The sequence below is a fragment of the Diorhabda carinulata genome, chromosome 12 (genome assembly GCF_026250575.1).
Source record: "Diorhabda carinulata isolate Delta chromosome 12, icDioCari1.1, whole genome shotgun sequence".
In the NCBI taxonomy this organism is placed as follows: Eukaryota; Metazoa; Arthropoda; class Insecta; order Coleoptera; family Chrysomelidae; genus Diorhabda; species Diorhabda carinulata.
Window position 1 is genome coordinate 13496367 of NC_079471.1, and position 20796 is coordinate 13517162.

General features: G+C 34.5%; 3 protein-coding genes across 3 annotated transcripts in view; 1 reads left to right on the plus strand and 2 right to left on the minus strand.

Moving 5' to 3' along the window:
* The window catches only part of LOC130899856 (uncharacterized), a 36486-nt gene extending 20339 nt beyond the window's left edge, over positions 1–16147 (plus strand). Inside the window, exons 2-3 of the mRNA XM_057810004.1 lie at positions 14890–15082; positions 15145–16147. Of these exons, the coding sequence (XP_057665987.1) occupies positions 14999–15082; positions 15145–15702 (642 nt within the window). The 5' untranslated portion in view covers positions 14890–14998 and the 3' untranslated portion in view covers positions 15703–16147. The remainder of the gene's footprint in view (positions 1–14889; positions 15083–15144) is intronic.
* LOC130899887 (SCAN domain-containing protein 3-like) lies at positions 3821–5737 on the minus strand. Its single transcript, XM_057810056.1, has one exon. It carries the CDS (start codon positions 5513–5515, stop codon positions 3821–3823), a length of 1695 nt encoding a protein of 564 aa, XP_057666039.1. The 5' UTR covers positions 5516–5737.
* A 449-nt stretch (positions 16148–16596) lies between the features above and the next one.
* On the minus strand, positions 16597–17406 carry LOC130899888 (uncharacterized). The gene has a single exon (XM_057810057.1). The coding sequence runs from the start codon at positions 17404–17406 to the stop codon at positions 16597–16599; it is 810 nt and encodes a 269-aa protein (XP_057666040.1).
* Positions 17407–20796: the final 3390 nt, after the last annotated feature.

Here is a 20796-nt window from a genome sequence, read left to right on the forward strand (position 1 = left end):
TGTCGGTAGACAGTTGATCGGACGATGTACAAGGTATGTCATCAGGATTAGCACTTATGTTTCTTGAAACTTTGTCTTTTTGTCTATAACGGGGAATAAGATGAATCAGAAGACTTAGAATAACTTGTGCTTGCCTTGTAACTTTCCGACGAATATTCAAACGGCTCTTCATCTGATAAAATATCGTCCATCATTGCTTGTAAACGTAACTGTTCATCCTCATAATCACCCATCTCACTAATATCACTATCTATTTACTTTTTTACACAATTGAAGTTATCTTCGCGAATGACCAAGATAAACTAAGCAACTAGACGACGTAAATTTTATAACACGCATTTAAGTCTTGCAGGTCTATTCCTGTTCGCTGCGAAACACATGGAAATGTTGTCTGGCGCCGCGCGATGCACACTTGCTTCGCACTTAAAAAATATACTTACAGACCAAATAAAATCCTATTATAGTATTCCATAGTCTGGTAATTAGGTTTATGAAGGTTTAAAACAAAAAAGCTCCGGCCCCAGAAATGTTAAAAATGATTGCCACTACAGCGGTCAACGTGTTAAGGCCATATACCAAATTGTATAAGTGCGTTTATAGCGGAGGAATATTAATAATGTCTTACGACAGACCAGGACGTCCGTTCGATCTCAATCTCAAAGCAAGACTGTCTTTTTCAAAAATATTCTCGAATAGTTTGCCTGCTGCACATTTCTCTTTTCCGTATTAATTTTATGATACCTCCATCGTCCTGGGATCCCGACTACGTTGACAACCATGTGCCTACCTAGGCCTAAGCCTACCGCAATAAAACAATTTCGTTAAACCTTATTTTACAAAATATTAAAGTAACATTTAAAGTACCCGTACATTTCTTAAAATTATTAAAAATAGAAATATCCTAAAGAATATTCTCATCGCTTCGTCAGAAAATACTGCACTGTACTTTATTCTCATAATCAGACGATGAATGGCGATGGTTCTTTTTCACCCTTTTACTGGAAGGTTCAAAGTTCCTGTACTTGTTCGTTATTTTTTGCCATTATCTGGAATCCACGTTAAAATTATTTCATTTTCGTCACTGCCTAATGAACAATCTGAGACCCAGAGCAAAATGCTTGAGGAACTAGTGAAGAAAAAAAATCTCAATGAAAAATTGGTGGCTATGTGTGCTGACACCACTAATACAAATTTTGGCGGGGCCGCTAGAAAAGGGAAGAATAATGTGTGGCGACACCTTCAACAAAGTCTAGGGAAAGAGATAATCGGAGTAGGGTGCGGTGCCCATATAGTCCACAACTGCATTCAAACAGCTGTCGACACTCGGCCGTTTGATATTGAATGCTTAACGTTAAAGTGTATAAATACTTTCACATTTATACCGTTAGAACAGATGAGCTGAAAGAATTTTGTCAGTTTGTTAGAGTGGAATACTCAAAGTTACTAAAGCGGGAAACACTCGTTTTCTGTCCCTTGGTCCAGCTATTACACGTATTCTGAAGATATTTGAAGGCCTGAAGTCCTACTTTCTCTCCCAGGACAAATGACCATACTTTATAAGCCAGCTTATTGAAAATCCATGTTTTAAGCCAGTGATTCCCAAAGTGGTCCATATCGACCCCCAGGTGTCGATGAAGTCCTGCAAGGGGTCTATGTAGGCAAAAAAATAAATTGGGGGTCCATGAAATAAAATATGGCAAGGGGTCTACGAAACAAAAAAGTTTGGGAACCTCTGTTTTAAGCCATGGCTGATGTTTGTGACATCCCAGATTTCAACTTTCGAAGAAACCATTTTGAAGATAGAGAAAGATAATATCTCAGCTACTGAAGTTGCTTGGCGCATAAGCTCACTCAAAAGTGTGATGAAATCTAGAGAGGAAGAGGAATTTATTCCAACTAATGTGATAACACTAATATTAGACTTAGAGAAGGAAGGAGAACTGAATGTGCAAGACTTTAAAACAACTGTGAGAAAGTTTTACAAAACATGTGTTGACTACTTAGACAAATGGGAATCGAGCTTCGGTGGCGTACAAAACTTGGATTTTACTACAAACAGTTCCGTCATGGAGTGATATCCAAACCAGCCTGTCTAATCTAAATGCTAAGCAGATAAAGGAAATATCTGAGGATCAAGCTGAAGAAACCAAACTCTTTGACCAGTGGCAGTGTGTAAAAGAGATTGTGTCTGAAAACATAAAGGAATGGAACAGAGTGGACAAAACAAAGGCTAAAACTCCTGTTGACGAGAGATGGAAGCAAATATTTTCAAAGCTTAATAGTGAGGACATTGCATATGATGCTATTTTGACAGTAGTTGAATTCCCAATGTGTTTGCCAGGAACCAGTGCTCCCGTAGAAAGAGTTTTTTCTATTATGAACAATTTGTGGACATCTGAAAAATCACGTCTTGATGTTATGACAATGAGTTCAATGTTGATGGTTCGAGTAAATTTTAAATACACTTGTGACCAGTTTTACGAGATGCTTTTGAAAAACAAAAATGTATTGAGACAGATAAGTTCTTCCCAAAAGTACTTTTGGTATGATAAGGATAAAGCTGATGAGCAGGCTGGACCCTCAAACAGACTAGGGGGTCCAACAGACAAACAAAGTTTTTAACTCAACAGACTTTCCATGTGTAGCCAAAGTTACAAATATTACTAAATAATTAAATGCAAACTATAAGTTTTATCTACAGTGGGAACAATAAATTGGAAGAAAATAAATAACTCTAGTTTTGATTCAACAACAAACTCAACCCATTCCCAAAAAGTCTAAGGTAAACCGCCCTAATTAATTACGATCACCTACCTAACACCATTGATTTTAAATTCTTATTTTGTCCATATAATAGCCTCCGCCAAATATTTTAATGTATGAAATTTGTTTTTTGGAATAAGTTACATACTGAGCAATATTTATATAGCTTTTTACTTTGTTTGTACAAATAAGAATCAAAGATCAACGACGGTATTAGGTAGGTGACTGCATTTAGGGTGGTACCGGTTTACCTTATAGGTTTTCGGACTACACAGGAAACCCCCCCCCCCCCCCCCAAAGTACTGCAATGTCCCAGTCCAGGCTTGGATAGGAATCGCCTTTTAATTTAAAAGAACTGTGCAACTATTTTAAAGAAAAAAAAACTAACCGCTTCGCACAGAAAAAACTGCTTACTGAATACTACTACTGCCGTGCTGCCGGCTACTCGTACGTTGAGGTAGGACTACTAGCGAAGAGTGCGCAGCAAATATGCCGCGCTCATTCCGGCCTGTAGTCAACACATGTTTTGTAAAACTTTCTCACAGTTGTTTTAAAGTCTTGCACATTCAGTTCTCCTTCCTTCTCTAAGTCTAATATTAGTGTTATCACATTAGTTGGAATAAATTCTTCTTCCTCTCTAGATTTCATCACACTTTTGAGTGAGCTTATGCGCCAAGCAACTTCAGTAGCTGAGATATTATCTTTCTCTATCTTCAAAATGGTTTCTTCGAAAGTTGAAATCTGGGATGTCACAAACATCAGCCATGGCTTAAAACAGAGGTTCCCAAACTTTTTTGTTTCGTAGACCCCTTGCCATATTTTATGGTTTTTATTAGACCCCCACCTGTTCTTTAAAAAAAATTAATAAATAAGTAGTTCCTATAGTGTAAAAGACAAAAAAAACACATTTTTATACATTAACTAATTTATTAATTAAATTTTAAACAAAATGTGTTGTAAAAAAAAAACAAAAAAGAAATTAATTCATTCAATGCGAAGGATGAACTTGATGCTTTAATAACAAATTATCAACATTTGGCTTCAATTTAGTAACATTTTATCTCAAATCTCCTCGGTTTACTATGTCCAGTTTGTTTCTTTTTTTTGTAATAAGATTAGTAACTGCACTGAAACCTCTTTCTACGAGATATGAAGACGGAAAGGCAATTAAAAACTTTCTCGTGATATTCCACACTCCGGGATATGTAGCAGGTATGTCTCTCTGAAGCCAAAATTGTTGATAACCCTTTCTGAACTCTACCTTAAGTTCTTCGTTTGTACTTATTCCAATTAATTCTTCTTGTAATGAGATATCCGTCTCCTCAATATCACCATAAGGATTAATAATCCATTGTGGTATTACTAGCGTCAAAATATCTTCGAATCTCGTTTCAAAATCTGAGTAGAGTGCATTCAAATGATGCACATAGACTGGAACATCGTCTTCTTGGCAGTTTACTTGGGATAAATTGGGAAATTGTGAAAATTCGCTCCGTCCAATGTTTTGCTTCATCATTTTAATTCTGGCAAGAAACGCTGAAATGACCGACTTTGTCTTAATCAAATTTAAACTGTCACCTTGCAACTGCAAATTCAACGTATTAAATTTAGCAAATAAATCGGTCAAATACGCGATGTCCGTTTTTCTTTTTAATAAACTTTCTTTTAAATTTTCATATCTACCATCGAGAAACTCTGGAACAGTTTCAAAAAGTGCAAAAAATCTTACCAAGCATAAACCTTTCGACAGCCAACGCACATTAGTGTGAAGAAGTAATTGGTGGAAGTTCTCGTCGTTATCTTCACACAACTGCGCAAATAATCGCGTATTCAACGCATTGCTGCGGATTCGGTTTACTGCGTCAATGACAAATTGCAGAGATTCATGCAATCTTTCATTCAAATTTTTAGCAACTAGGTGTTGTCTATGGATGACGCAATGTACTGCTAATACCCCGGGTACGCTTTCTTTTAAAAAGCTTATAAATCCACGATATCGACCAACCATGGCAGGTGCTCCATCGGTAGCTACAGATATTATATTTGATAGAGGAATTTCTTTTTCAATAAAGTAATCCCTCAAAACATGAAAAATTGATTCGCCTTTAGTGTCGGTTGCCAAAGTTCTCGCAAATAGCAATTCTTCGTGGATATTTTGATCCATAATAAAGCGAACATATGCTAGTAATAATGCTTCATTTCCAGGTAAAGTTGACTCGTCCAGTTGTATAGAGAAATGGGTCGTTTGCAAATATTTACATAGGAAGTTTTCAATATCATCACTCATTTCATCAATGCGTCTTTGAACAGAATTGTTGCTTAAGGGTATTTTCTTTATGATATCAAACGCAGGTTTGTGTAAAACAGTCTTTATAACCTCTTCAACGGCTGGCAAAATTAACTGCTCTCCAATGGTATGCGGTTTTCCGGATTTTGCTATAAGTAGCGAGATATTATAAGACGCTCGAAAACCATCATTTCTTTGTGACGTCAAAGTGAACATTTTGTCCAGCGGGGGTCTCTTCTGAAGATTCTCTTTGAGAGTTTGAAAATATTTCAAATCTTTATCTAATTTATCTGGATGACATCTTCTTAAATGATCTTCCAGCTTAGATGGCTTCATGGCGTCATTGCTAAATACTTTGTTGCATATAAGGCACAATGGCAGTTGTTTATTCGACAATGATGGAATAAAGCCAAACTTCAGATAATCAACATTGTACTGTCTACATTTCTTTTTTGATTGGGACATGCTTAGTATAGGTTATCTGTGGACAACGAAAGCTATTTATATAACATAAAACAATAATTAAAAATTTAATTTATTTATTTTAAATTTTTTTTCAGTTCTAACAACAAGAACAAAATTAATATTTTATAAAAAATAATGTAAGAGGTACTTACTTTTCTTCGAAACTTCGAATCAAATTAGTATTCCTTTCGTTGAGGATAACAAAGTAAAACACAAAGTGCACAGTGCTATTATTCAACTGATGTCAAACACAGCAAAATTAACACTGTTTTTGATTGAACCTTTATGGTCCGAGAGCCAGCTGTCGAAAATCGAGACGATTATTTAAAGCATGAGATTTACAGGGTAGATAGATAATGATATGAGGATTCCAAAAATCATAGCTTGCCTAATGTCCATCCACGGAATTGCCCCTAAAACGGGTTATTTCCGGTAATTATTTATAGTGCTGAAACAGTGGTATTTCGTTTTAAATTTGACTCAGATTTAAAGATCAGAATATATAGAATACAAAAAAATATATTATTTCTGAACAAGAAAATATTAAATTATCTCAGGCAAGCCTACGGAAACATAGGGCAAATTACCCTTAATTAGCCGCGCAATAGTGATACGAGAACAAATGTTGAATTTTTTACTAGTTATAATCGGAATTAAAGCACCGTACTATCATAGATTTGTAGATTATTTAATTCTGAACAAGAAAATATTTATTAATTATACGGCGAGTTAAAGAAAACAACCCTTAATTCGTAATTAATTAATAATTTTATTGAAATTATAGGAAAAATTAATTATATGCAATTATTTTGTACTCTTTTAGAAATTTGAAATAGATCAGATGATCGGAATTCAGTTAATTTCATTCATCATTATCTATCTACCCTGTAAATCTCATGCTTTAAATAATCGTCTCGATTTTCGACAGCTGGCTCTCGGACTATTAGTGGACCGAAGCCCTCACAAAGAATATGCTTGCACATACATAAAAACGGAGCGTGTCGTCATTGCTCTCTTATTTCTTTCTTAAAAACAATTCTGCTTAATCAAATTTCAACAACAACGGATGTTTAATATTTACAAATCGTGATTCTTTTCATTAGCTTAGATTAGAGAGTGATTTTTGCTTCGATATACATTCGTTTGCTAACGTATTTGTTTTCCTTTGATGTAACGAATACAACATAAAATATATTAATAACTAATATAAAATTATATTATTATATAAAAATTATATTAAAATTTTGTAATTTTGAAAACTTCTATCTATTGACTCCCATTTTTATTTCATGGACCCCCAATTTATTTTTTTGCCTACATAGACCCCTTGCAGGACTTCATCGACACCTGGGGGTCGATATGGACCACTTTGGGAATCACTGGCTTAAAACATGGATTTTCAATAAGCTGGCTTATAAAGTATGGTCATTTGTCCTGGGAGAGAAAGTAGGACTTCAGGCCTTCAAATATCTTCAGAATACGTGTAATAGCTGGACCAAGGGACAGAAAACGAGTGTTTCCCGCTTTAGTAACTTTGAGTATTCCACTCTAACAAACTGACAAAATTCTTTCAGCTCATCTGTTCTAACGGTATAAATGTGAAAGTATTTATACACTTTAACGTTAAGCATTCAATATCAAACGGCCGAGTGTCGACAGCTGTTTGAATGCAGTTGTGGACTATATGGGCACCGCACCCTACTCCGATTATCTCTTTCCCTAGACTTTGTTGAAGGTGTCGCCACACATTATTCTTCCCTTTTCTAGCGGCCCCGCCAAAATTTGTATTAGTGGTGTCAGCACACATAGCCACCAATTTTTCATTTAGATTTTTTTTCTTCACTAGTTCCACAAGCATTTTGCTCTGGGTCTCAGATTGTTCATTAGGCAGTGACGAAAATGAAATAATTTTAACGTGGATTCCAGATAATGGCAAAAAATAACGAACAAGTACAGGAAAACATTTTTCTGCTTTTTTGTTTGAGGCGTCTATGCTGAGAGAAACAGACCCACAAGAACTCATCTCTTGGTCCACTTCATCAATGGATAACGGTGCCAAGACATTACACACGATTGCCTCACTTTTGGTCTTTCCGGATGAATATTTTGGCTCATAAAGCTTTTTAATCAGTTTGGAAAGACAGTCATTTGACCTAAAACTGTGTCCATGAACAACTGCATGATAAGCAAACATGCCTTCTTGTGCAGAAATTTTATCATCGGTGTCCTTTTTCAATATAAAATGTTGCAAAGTAGAAGAACTGCTGGCAGCTTTCTCAGCATCTTTATGTTTTTTCGTTTTTGTATGTTGAGTAATATCATTTTTTCCTCCATGAGCGACAGAAAAATGGACACCACAGGTTTTGCACACTACTTTTGATCTGTCAGTAGTAGAAATGTCAGTTTTAATAAACTAAAATCTCTCTCCAAATCGTCATTGAAAACACATAGCCGTTTTTGCTGTTTTAAGAGAAACATTATTCACATTACTATATGACACTTACAAATCACAAGTTTACACAGACGAAGTTTACAAAACCGAGCACACGTATACGACTGTACTTGTACACACAGAGTTAATACATCAGACCAGACTGGCGACTGCTGGTGAGTAGCGAGCACTCTTGTCTGGCAATGGCGGCTGTCACCGACTTGCGCAGGCGCGGCGGTACAGTCAGAAAGAAAAGCTATGCTCTTGGCGAAGTACAGTCGCTGCAAGCAAATATGCCCGAAGCAACACAGAAACTATGAATACTTGTACACTTTTTAATACTGTACTGACTGTATTCTAATTGCTGTAAGCTTTTATGAGATACGATGAAACTGTTGATAAGTAAGTTATTAGGGGAAGTTGGGGCAAAGTGGTCACCTTAACAAAGCCTTCCTATAAATATTTTTTTAGTAACTGAGAGAGTATTTTGGATGACTGAAGTCTCTTCTTCCATGATTTAGCTGTTGTTTCCCGACATATCCAGTGATTCTAGACCAGAGCTATGAATTTATAGAAGAAAAAGTGAGTTAATGCAAAATATCCGCTTTGCCCCATATATGGGGCAAAGAGGATACGTACATCGGGGCAAAGTGAAAAGTAATTACCAGATAAAAGAAAACACTTTTCGTACACAAGAGTTTAATACAAAAACAAATAACACTTCATTGTTGTGATGAAAACAGCGAAAACGGCATTTTAACAATTTTGAGCATTATGTATCAAAGAAAACCTTAAAAGATTGTAGGCTTTTTACTATGAAGCACCACTTATTATTGAAATGAAAGAAAAATAAACATTTCCTCTATAAAAAAAAAAGGAACAACTGACATAAACATAAAGATATTCCTAATAAAAATTTAAGAAGGTTATTAACAAACTTTAATTTTTCCGTGCCTCAAAATTTCTACTTTAACTTTTCCTAAAATTTCGTTAATAACAACTTCGCTAATGTCTTTCACTTCAGGGAAAACAAAAATATCTCTCGATTGTCTATATTGCCGCAAAAAGGAAACAATAATTTTAGGTTCAGAGGTTTTTTCAATGCTAACTATTTGGGCAAGAAACTTTTTTTTTGTCAATTTGTCAGATGTTAATTCTGTTAATATAAATTCATCACTATTTAGGTTTTTGATGTCAACCTCTTCAATATCGAAATCCTTTGTCTTAGGATAAAATTCTAGATCGCTATCTGTATAACTTGAATTTACCAACTCAACCAGAATTGAACTGTCTGACGACGTATCTTCATCCGTGTTTGTTCCCTTTTGTATCTTTGTTTTCTTGGTTTTTACCAATATTTTTTTAACCGCTTCTTTTTTGCCTTTTGATATTTTAATTTCTTTTGCAACTTTTAACTCTTCATAATTAGGGGTTGATGTTAGCACCATGGTTTTCCCCTTTTTTAATTTTCTTTTGGGCGCTCCTACATCACTCACTTTGGGTAAGGGTAATATGTCTTGCGGTGAATAATATAGGTTTCCAGAGATTTCTTTTGAAATGGGATCTACAGCTTGTGATTTTTTTAGTACTGAATGGACTATAGGAGACGGGGATCTAACTCTAGAGGGCCCTGGTTGTGGAAACTGATTTATTTCATTAAATCTATTCTCAAGTAGAACTGATTGCGGAGTGTTTGGACGCTCATCCTCTGGTAGTCTGTCAGTAGTCTCTGCCGGTTTGAATAGTTCCTCTGGAAATACATCCGGATTATATGGATAAATTCCAGTGGCTTTGAAGCCATTAATAACATTTTGTGCAGTTGCGGCCCGTTTAAATGCGTTACCAAACAGTTCTCCGACTTGATATAATGTTATCACCTTCCCAGGATTATTCAGTAACCATTTCTTCGTTTCTTGTTCATAGTACGTATTGAGCGGAAACATGAAGGCAACATCTAATGGCTGTAGCCGGTGGGATGTATGTGGAGGTATTACAATTATGTTTACATAATTTGCCCTTGCCTTTTCAGCTAACGTTAAATTCTTAGTGTGCGTTGCATGGCCATCAAGAATCAGTAACACCGGGTCAGTCTTGGTGGGTTTGGTATATTTCAGGAAGTGATTAAACCAAACATCAGAAAAAATCTCACTCTGCATCCACCCACTCGGGTGATATTCGACGATCGATTCCGGGGGAAGCCCGTGCTCAAGGGCTGGGCATTTTCTTATTCGCGGGAAAATTACTAGTGGAGGAATATAGAATCCAACGGCATTGAAACAAATTTCTGCAGTAGTTAAGGTGCCTCTTTCCGCGGAACTAACACAACCCACCTGTTTTTTTCCTTTACTGGAGAATATTCTGGAGGGCCTATTTGGTACCGTAGACACACCTGTTTCGTCGCAATTAAAAACTCTGCTGGGTGGATATTTATGTTTCTCGAACATTTCTTTCAGAAGCTTAAAGAATGAACTTACATTAAATTTATTGAAAGACGAAGCCCTAGCAGATGACGTATATTCTGGCAGTCTTAGAGAAATATTTTTGTTTCTGGTTAAAAACCCATAAATCCAATCACGCCCTACAAGACCTTTGATGGCATTAAAATTATGAGCAATCTTATTTTTTTCTGCAAACTGGAATGCAAGGTGTCTCTGTTCACGCGTGCTGAGGCCAAAAAGCCTACTTTCCATTTCTATGATGAAATCCGCAAGTTCCTTTTCTTGCTTTGCCGAAAAAACAGGTCTAAATCGCCCTAGATATTTTCTTGAAGCTGCTTCAGGGTCCTTGTTCGATTTGACTCGTCTTCGAAGTGTTGTCAAAGGGACTTGGTACTGACTTGCTGCCTTTTTTGCACTAAGTATATTATTTCTGACATCCTGTATAGCTGCTATCATACTGTCTTCCGACCAAGATTGTTGCTGAGTTTTACGTATATATTTACGCACCATTATGGAAATTCTGAAAAAAAAATTCAATTTAATTTTTCTATAGGGCCAAAGTGGAACACTTTGCCCCATAATAGGAAACCCACTTTGCCCCAATACGTATCGAAGCAGTATTTTGAAAGTAATAAAAAAATTAGCTTGTTTTGTTTGATTGCTTATATGTACGTCTCAGATATATATAAAATGTCATTCTAACCTTATATGATACCGAACAAACAATTTGTATTTTCAGCTAAACTGCTACTTTACTTACCAATGAATATTACAAGTACGTGGTTCAAAACTTTTCACTTCACGAAAAAATTGCGTGCAGTCTCGACCGTGGTTAAATGCAGATTAAGTTAGCTGTACATACGTAAGGGGAATGATATACGCGAAGATACCTATAGATGTCGTAACCATGTTGGAAATACCATATAAAATCACTTTGCCCCGAGGGGCCACTTTGCCCCAACTTCTCCTACTTAGATTTGTAAGAATATTTATTTTTATCATTATTTCATTGAAACCGGGACATTGTAGATTATTTTCGGAAACCGACGGGACGGCCAAAAAAGTGGTCTAAAACGGTACTGTCCCGGCCAAACCGGGACGTATGGCCAGCCTGTTTATATATTGACACATAGATTTAAAACAAGTATGATCTTAAATCTTAACCATGTACATATTTTCTTTTATTTGATATTTATTGGGATAAAATGAGTTTGACTTTTCTAAATTTCTTTTTATTTTATTTTAGAAAATTAAACCCATAATGAGTGAAAAAAAGCAAAAGAATATTTTGTATTTCTGATCCATTATCACGAATTAAGCCGGATTGTGATATGAATGCATTAGAAATAGAATCATTAGACATCAATGTCGATGATCTTGATTTTATACTTCAAAGAGAAATCAAAAATACACCTTATAATAACGAACCAATAGATGTAAAATTTATTACCAGACTCATCATATTTAGATAATTTTGAGGAAGTTGTGAGAGACAAAGAAATAAGGAATATTGAAAATAACAAAAATGAGTCGTACTGCTGCTGAATGTTGTATATTTTAGGATTTAGGATTTAGTTCACCATTATTGAGCTATAAACAAAGCAAAATCAATTTCTAGACCATTTTAATGGAATAGATAAGTTACCTTCCAATAGAGTAACGGATCACCATCTTCAGGCAGATTTTGTCTTTCCAAGTATTGCCTTTTGATAATTATTGCATCAGCAATGTGATTTCTTGATTTTTGCTGATTTTTTTCATGCATAAATCCGAAAAGACAACTTTTTGGGGAGTTGGTTGAACCGTTGGCTTCATTTCCTTCATTGTTTTTCAAATTTCTCATTAAAGGACTCATTTCTTGATCCAGGAAACAGGAGGCCTGATTAGCATTCTCTGCACTTCGGAACCCATCTTTTTTCCATCTCGGATCTAAAATAGTGCTAATTCTGGTAATTGTTCTGGATTCGTAGGGAAACAGTCGATTTCTTGTTGATTCAATCAACCCTTGACAAAACAATTTGCCAAGGTCTGTAGAAATATTAGCAGTATTCAAAAAATTATAAATACCAAATGATATAGGTATAATTAATGATACAGTCACATATTTACTACCGCTAATTTTTTCCGTGGCATCATCAAATATAGAAAGGCATTTTTCTAAGTCTTAATATTTCAGTGTCATCTGCAGTCAATGGAGTACGTGCATTTTTTAGTTTTAGTAGTGTGGAGTTAAGAGCATTGGAAGTTAATAAGATTCTTTTAATCATTTGAAAACAGCTGTTCCATCGTGTTGTCACTTCTTGGATTAATTTGTAAAAAGTTTTATTTTCGTCATCAGTACCTCTCCATAAAATTCTTTGTTCCTCTTTAAATTTAGTTGTGGCCAGATTGCTACTTTTAAAAAATGTAACAATTTCTTTACACTTCTTTAAAATTGGTTGTATTTCTGTGTTTTTAAAGTTTTCCTGCACTGCTAAGTTCATTGTATATGCGAAACAAGGTAAGTGTCTTTTTTTAATAAATCACAGGCTTTTGTCATATTTGCTGCATTATCTGTAACTATGCAGGTAACTTTGTCGAATAAATCCCATTTATCACAAATTTCTTTGATAGTTTTTGCAATATTTTCTGATGTGTGGGATTCATCCATTTTTTTAGTAGCTAATATTACTCTCCTAAGGGTAAAATTTGAATCAATGTAATGGCAAGATAAACAAATGTAAGCTTCAATTGCTGTATAGGTCCAGATATCAGTAGTCAATGAAACATATTTTATATTTTCTAAATGGTTTTTTAGCACTTGAGAAGTTTTCACATATAATTGTAATAAAAGCTTATTCTTAATTGTATCTGGATTTGGAAGTACATATTTTGGGTCTAGTAACTGTACAAATTTGATAAAACCTTCATCTTTTACAATTGTGAACGGTTGATAGTCTTCAGCAATCATCATCACAAGAGCTTGATCTAAGATCTTTTTTCTTTGAGAGTTATTATCATATTGCAGTGTTCTCCGGAAATAAGGACTGATTGATCGACCACTGGATCGAGTTGAAGAACCTTCAGATATTGAGCTTCTTTCTTCATCACCTAAAATTTATTTTTAAATACATGAATAATTATGTTGATGTAGATACTTACTTTGCTCGAATTATTTGGATCTCCACACAGTAGATATTTTATTTCTCTTTCTTCTCTTGTCGACTTCAGTTAATTCAGTTTGAATGTTATTAAGGCTAACACTAGTAAAACTACTAGAACTTGTGGGAACAAGAATTGGCTCTCCAGGATTGACTTTTGAAGAATTTTCATCCTCATCGGAACCACTATTGTTATCTAAAATAGAAAAATATATACAGGGTGACAATAAGACTTGGGCCATGTAAATATCTCCCATATTTATGAAACAATTCGAATAAAATCTGGGAGTCACATTCTAGACATAATTTTGAATTATCCCTGATACATGAATCAAAATGGCCGACTTCCGGTATCAACGGAAATGCGGTCAAGTTTAATTCACCCTATGTATTTTAGATTTTTTGGAATCTACGGTTAAAATTACTAAAGCAAAATTTTAATTTTTCTAAACAAAATTTTTTTTCAATTGGTTGGCTTCAAACTTGAAAAATATGTTTAAGTAACTTCTAATGCTCAATTAAAAAATAATTTACAAATTAAAGTTAAAAATAAATTCTCCAGATAAAAAATAAATTTGTAAAACCTGGTTTTCGCCGAAATGTCACTTTCTATGTCACTATCTTGGTGAAGTTTTTTAAGTTCGATCCATCTAATGCTTCTAATAGTTCAATTGATATTCCATCCAACCCTGGTACTTTTCCTTTTTTTCTATTTGTAAGTGCATTTCTAACTTCAGATTCTAAAATATCAAGATATTCGTCAGAACTTGGTAGATCTATGTCTTGTGGTCTTCTGTCCCGAAGGAGCTGTAGAATATATTCTTCCCAACACATTTTTATATGTTCTTCCTCTAACTGGATCCTTTGTTCGCTAATCCTTGTTATGTATGGTATTCTTTTCTTTGTGTTACCAGTTAAATCTTTCAGCTTCCTATGGAAGCTGTCATGTTTTAAATTTCCGACTTTCTCGAGAATGTGAAAACTGTTGACAGCAATCCTGCTACTTGATTAGATATGTCTATGTCTATGATAGTGTTGCCTTTAGCTATACGTGGCATTAGTGTGACGTCACAAACATTCTTTGTATCTAAACAAACCTGGTAGCCATACTATTTTCCATTTGTGTCTAGATTTTTGATTACTTAAGCGTTTTATAGGAGTTATTAAAGGAAAAAAATTGTTAAAAAGTAAGTAATCGTATTCACTTGATAAAATAAAAATAGTTATAATAATTTAAATTGACAAAAAATACAGTATTTTCTCATTTTAAAAGCCATATTTTAGGTTATGCTCACTGGATTAATGTATACTATTGGAATAATATTGAAATATATCAAATTAAATAATACTGATTATTTGTTCTAGTGTCATCAACGCATGTTTTAACATTATCTGCAATAGCAACCTTTTTAAGGACAATATCGCCCAACTACAAAGAGGTGAAAACTCTTATAGCAGTGGCAATGTGAAAAAAATGATTTTCGATCCTGCTGTTTTCCCTGCCCTACTTCGAGGTGAAGTTACAGCCAGTATGAAGAATAGAACTCATAATGTTGAGGTGAGTTTTGAAGTCATATCAAAAAGATCGTTGTTATTTTGCATAATCATGTTATTTTTCAGGTTTCCATTGATTACGAGGATGGTATATTGGATGCCACCTGCTCCTGCCCCAGGGGACAAGCAGTATGCCATCACATGGCAGCTGTATGTTTTCATGCACACAACAACGTCAGTGTTACTGACAAAACCTGTGTGTGGAATCAGCGCAAACCTACTGGCGATGGAGAAAAAATTGTGAGGATTAGTGATCTCTACAAACCAAAATTTTCTAATTATCAGGCTTTTTCGAGACCAACATCAACCCAAGAAATGGCAGATTTTAGGAATGAATTAGGATACTCTAATCCAGTTGGATTTACATGGCTGTTTATGCCTGAGCAATCACAATTGACAAGCATAATAAAGAATATTGAAGATATTTTATATTCACTAGAGTATACACAGGCTACTGACAAAGAGACATTTTTAAAATCAAAATGCTCAGTAGATATCGATACTATAAATAAAGTTGAACAAATAACTAGAGGACAGTCAATTAATGAAAATTGGCTAGTTGCTAGAAAGTACAGAATAACTAGTAGTAAATTTGGCTCTATACTGTCAGCCTGCAGGCGATAAAGTGGGGAAAAGAACATGAAGTGACAGCAATTGCTGTATTTCAAAAAATTACCGGATTATCAGTGGATCCAGCCGGATTTTGCATGGACTATTGTGGATTTTTTGGTGCTAGTCCTGATGGGTTTGTTAGCGAAAGATGCTTAATTGAAGTAAAGTGTCCCTTCAAACACAGAAATGTTGGAAAATTGAGACCAGTGTTAAACGACAAAAACTATATAGTTTACTTTGAAGAAAACTTGATGATAATTAACGAGAATCATCACTATTATCACCAAATACAAGGTGCGGTACATATTGCTGAAAAGGATATGTGCTATTTAGTAATATGGGTACCAAGTGACTGTATCATTGTACGAATTGGTAGGAGTGAACAATGGACAAAAAATTTAAATATTTTAAAAACATTTTATATTTCAAAATTCATACCATTTATTTTATCGTAATAAAATATTAACAGAATTCTGAATTTTTATTCATTTCCTGCAAAGGGAATTAAATTGAGAGAAAGTTTTGAATTTAAATGATTAACAATAAGCTATTTAGAGTGTGAAAACTTCAAACACTACGACACTTTTCAGAGTTTCTATCCATGGCTCTCAAATTTTAATTGCTCTTAAGGCATTTTGTTCACAAAAGTGTGACTACATATATTATTCTCAATTAATATGAAAACACATATAAACTGTCTTAATTATGTAATCGTAAGCCAATGATTTACATTTGATAAAAAGGGGAAAATTAAGGTTCAGTAAAAAGAACTGTTTAATAAAACTAGCTATAATAAATTTATTTGTAAGTAAAACAACAGATTTAAAATAACAATGTATATATTACAGACAAGTTAATACAATGCAAAGATAAACATGTTTTACAAGTTAAATAGGTTCATAAGACTTAAAAACTATTTATACAAAATCTAACGATATGATCAATCTTTTGAATCCCTTCATAATAAAGTTGTCCAACTTCTTTAATTAAAGGATACTGCAAGTTTGTTAAAGCCCCTACTACCTGAAACACAGCATCAGCATGTGGTAACAAAGAATGTGGAATTAAATTTAATATATTGAACACCTTCATTCTCCTTGTAGCACGCTCCACATGAATCCTTGCTCGAGCAATGCATTCAGTTTGATGAACTTGTTCTGTAGTGAATTGAGGAGTTGTAAGAAATGGGGGAATGTTAATATGAACTCCGGGAGGCATTAAATCTTTAATTAGGAATCCTTTATCAGCCAATACCAAGTCTCCAGGTTTAAGTTGATTTAAGATTCCACAATCTTTGACAATTTTTTTGTCTGATGTTGAACCTGGATATAAACATGATAAAAATGTAGCTACACCATTTGGTGCAACACCTACTAATCCTTTGCATGTATTTCTATGCTTATATGAGCTGTACGTCAACTTCTGGGAAGACATACTTTGGCGATTTATACAAGTATAAACTTCCGTACAATCTATTATAATTCTACAATTTGTGAAACTACTAAAACAGTTTGGTAAGCACAACTGATTTTTACTTCTATCTGGTATTTCAGACATGAATTGTTTGAATAAAATTTCATGCAAGGCATGCACCCATGTTGTTACAACATTTGAGACTGTGCCTTGTGAAACATTAAACCTTACTGGTAAATCTTGATGTAGAAAATTTTGTTTCAATTTCATTAAAGTCATGAGCAGCTGATCAATTTTTCTCATTTTTTCTACCTTCCATTTAAAATAATATCTTATTTCATTTTTTTCCAACAAATGATACAGAGCCATGAATACATCTGTTGTAGGCAAACCAGTATATAAAATGACCAAGTTATTATCACTCCTAATATGATCAAAGGAGAATGTTTCTGATAAGTGAGAGAGACTATCTGTAGCTTTTTCTAGACTTTGTCGTAAGAAATAGTTTTCTGCTTCTGTCATAACATGGTTGCTTTGAGAGAAGTCGTCTGTTTCTTTTGACGTAGATGCTTGTGGTTCAATTTGCAATCTGCAAATGGATAAAACAATAAATAGAAATGAAAAAATCACTAAAGGTATCTACTTACTCCAACCTATCTTGAAGTGGTCTTTTCTTTTTCTGGGGATATTGGTCGTGAAACATATTTCCTTCATTGTGTAAAAAAATGGTTGGCCCATTTTCTTTTTTCCATCTACAAAATGACAACTACACAAAAAAGCTCCGGGACCTGGTTCTGTTGTTCTTCTACAAATATTGTGAAAAAATAAAATTTTAAACAGTTATAAAATTCATGATTATATACCTTGTTAGCTTTATCCATTTGCTTCTTACTTTTGGATTCTTTGGAAATCTATAAAACTTACAACGCTATCTGACATTGTAATGCTTACAGCCAGGTGCCCAACACTGCACCATTATTATTTAGATGAAAAACGCTAAAATTAGATATAAAACATGAGAAAAGAATTAGAACAATTGTTATTTTTGTAAACGAAACTAACTGTTTCTGAATAATTCCACTTATAAATAGAAATTCATGAAAACTCATCAGATATTTTAGTAGGTATAACAAATCACATTTTTCAAAAATTTTATGATTTTCTTAAGTATACCGAGAAATTATTTAGGAAGGTTGATTTCATTCACAACGACTTGATTTCGCAAAATAAAAGTTCAAACTGTACATTTTATCTAAAACCATTATATTTAACAAGATTACAATAGTGAGGTTAGGTTAGTTTTATCTTTTTATTCAAATTATATGGTAAAACGTACCTGTTTTGATTGGAGTCGAATATATACTTTAGTAAACGTCCTAGTGAATGTATACAAGTTAAAATAATTTATTTTTTTTCGAATATAAGGAAATAATAACTGATCTAAAATCACAGCTGTTGTATCTAAATGGATGATATGTTTGTTTAGATACAGTTACAAATTGTGACGTCACCACTAATACTGCGTATTGATATGGGTTTCTCCCCCACTCCTAGCTTAGAGACAATTAGATCATAAATTTTCGTTAACTTCTCAATTTCTTTGTCCCTCAGCGCTTTCCTTTCTTCTGGTGACATTTTCTCCATTTCTAGGATCGCATCAATGTCCATAACTTCTTCCGCCATACTCTATTCTCTAAAATATATCAAAATTCTTTCTTTTATATAATATCATCTGTTTTTGCTGCGTGCGAAAATACGTAAATTATTATCTTAGGTTACATTTATCTTGAGTATATCAAGAGCATGCCGAAAGCAGGAGCTCACACAATTGACTATGAGCCAGTAACACCGTATCATCGGCAAAGCGAATTGTATTTCTTACGTCTTCGCCTATCTTCATTACCTCTGTTCTTCCCCATAGTCCTTTTTTAAATATAACTTGAGAATATAAGTTAAACTGGACTGGCGACAGCACACATCCCTGTCTTACACCTCGCTCAACTGGTATTTCGTCTGTTAATAAGTTATTTATCTTTACTACCGCCGTCTAATTCCAATATATATTTTTTATTTACGTTACATCCTTTGCATCGAGATTGATATTCTAAAGTTCTTCAATAAGTTTAATATGCTTTACACTGTCAAATGCCTTATGGTAATCTATGAAGCACGTGTGAATAGTTTTATTGTATTCACGCATTTATGTAGGAGAACATTCATCGCGAAGAGTGCTACACGAGTTCCCATTCCTCCTCTGAAACCAAACTGGGTATTATCCAGTTGCTGCTCACATTTCTTATAAATTCTGTTTTTTATTATTTTTAATAATATTTTCAAAGGATGTGCCATCAGGCTAATTTATCTATATTGATCGAATGTTTGAGGGTTATTCTTTTTGGGTATCGGTATGAACACTGATTTCAGCCATTCCTCTGGTATATTTCGTTGTTGGTAGATCTTATTTAGTATCTTGGTGAAGTTTTTTTAAGTTCGATCCATCTAATGCTTCTAATAGTTCCATTGGTATTCCATCCAACCCTGGTGCTTTTCCATTTTTGCTATTTGTTAGTGCATTTCTGACTTCTGATTCTAAAATATCAAGACATTCGTCAGAACTTGGTAGATATATGTCTTGTGGTCTTCTGTCCCGAAAGAGCTGTAGAATATATTCTTTCCAACACCTTTTTATATGTTCTTCTAACTGTATCCTTTGTTGGCTAATCCTTGTTATGCATGGTATTCTTTTCTTTGCGTTACCAGTTAATTCTTTCAGCTTCCTATGGAGATTTGATATGTCATGTTTTAAATTTCCGACTTTGTCAAGAATGTTAAAACTGTTTTTGGACCTCTGAGCACTATTATTTCCGTCTTCTCTACTGCTATTTGTAGGTCCATCTGCTCTATCCAGCTTGTAATGCTTATCATGTTTTCCTTTATTATATCTACGATGCCCCAATTCATATCGCTTTCAGCTAATATCGCTAGGTCGTCAGCGTATGCGATTGATCTGGCGCCGCCCTCCAGTTCTAATCGGAGTACCCCATCATATAATATGTTCCAAAGGGTCGGTCCTAACACCGGTCAATTTAATTTCCTGCCTTCTCGATACGCATACTCTCCTTTCCGTTAAATAGTCCTTTATAATATTTTCGAAATACCCTGGGGCCTCCATTTCATTTAATTTTTGTATTATGAAGCCCCAGTTATTTGAATTAAATGCGTTTTTGATGTCTAACTTGACGAGGACTACCCATCTTCTTCTTGAAGTTTTCGCCGCATCGTGTACCCACTTTGCGGCGTCCACTGCTGATCCGATAGAGCTGCTTTGCTGTCCAGGAACTTTTCTAATCTTTTTTCAATTAGGATTTCGTAATATTTTCCCAGGCAGTCTAACAAGCATACCGGCCTCTATGAGGCCGGCGAATCGGGGGGTTTCCCAGGTTTTAATAACAATATTAAATTTGCTATTTTCAATTCTCTGAGGAACTCTCGCCTTCACAGTAGTTCGTTAAAAACGGATGTAATAATTTCAGGCCTGCTTGATATCTTCGGCAGCGGCTAGGATTTCTTCCGTTGTGAATTTTGGTAGAGCCGCGTCGATGCTGCCCTCCCTAGAGAAGTTTTCTTCCCTTTTTTTAGGAAAGAGCAGGGACGCGGCCTCTAGCCGCTGCTCTTCGTTTAAGTTGTATGGGA

What these genes read in the sequence shown, in the direction of transcription:
- LOC130899887 (XM_057810056.1), bottom strand. Translation starts at nt 5,515, where the DNA reads ATGTCCCAATCAAAAAAGAAATGTAGACAGTACAATGTTGATTATCTG.
- LOC130899888 (XM_057810057.1), bottom strand. Translation starts at nt 17,406, where the DNA reads ATGAGAAAAATTGATCAGCTGCTCATGACTTTAATGAAATTGAAACAA.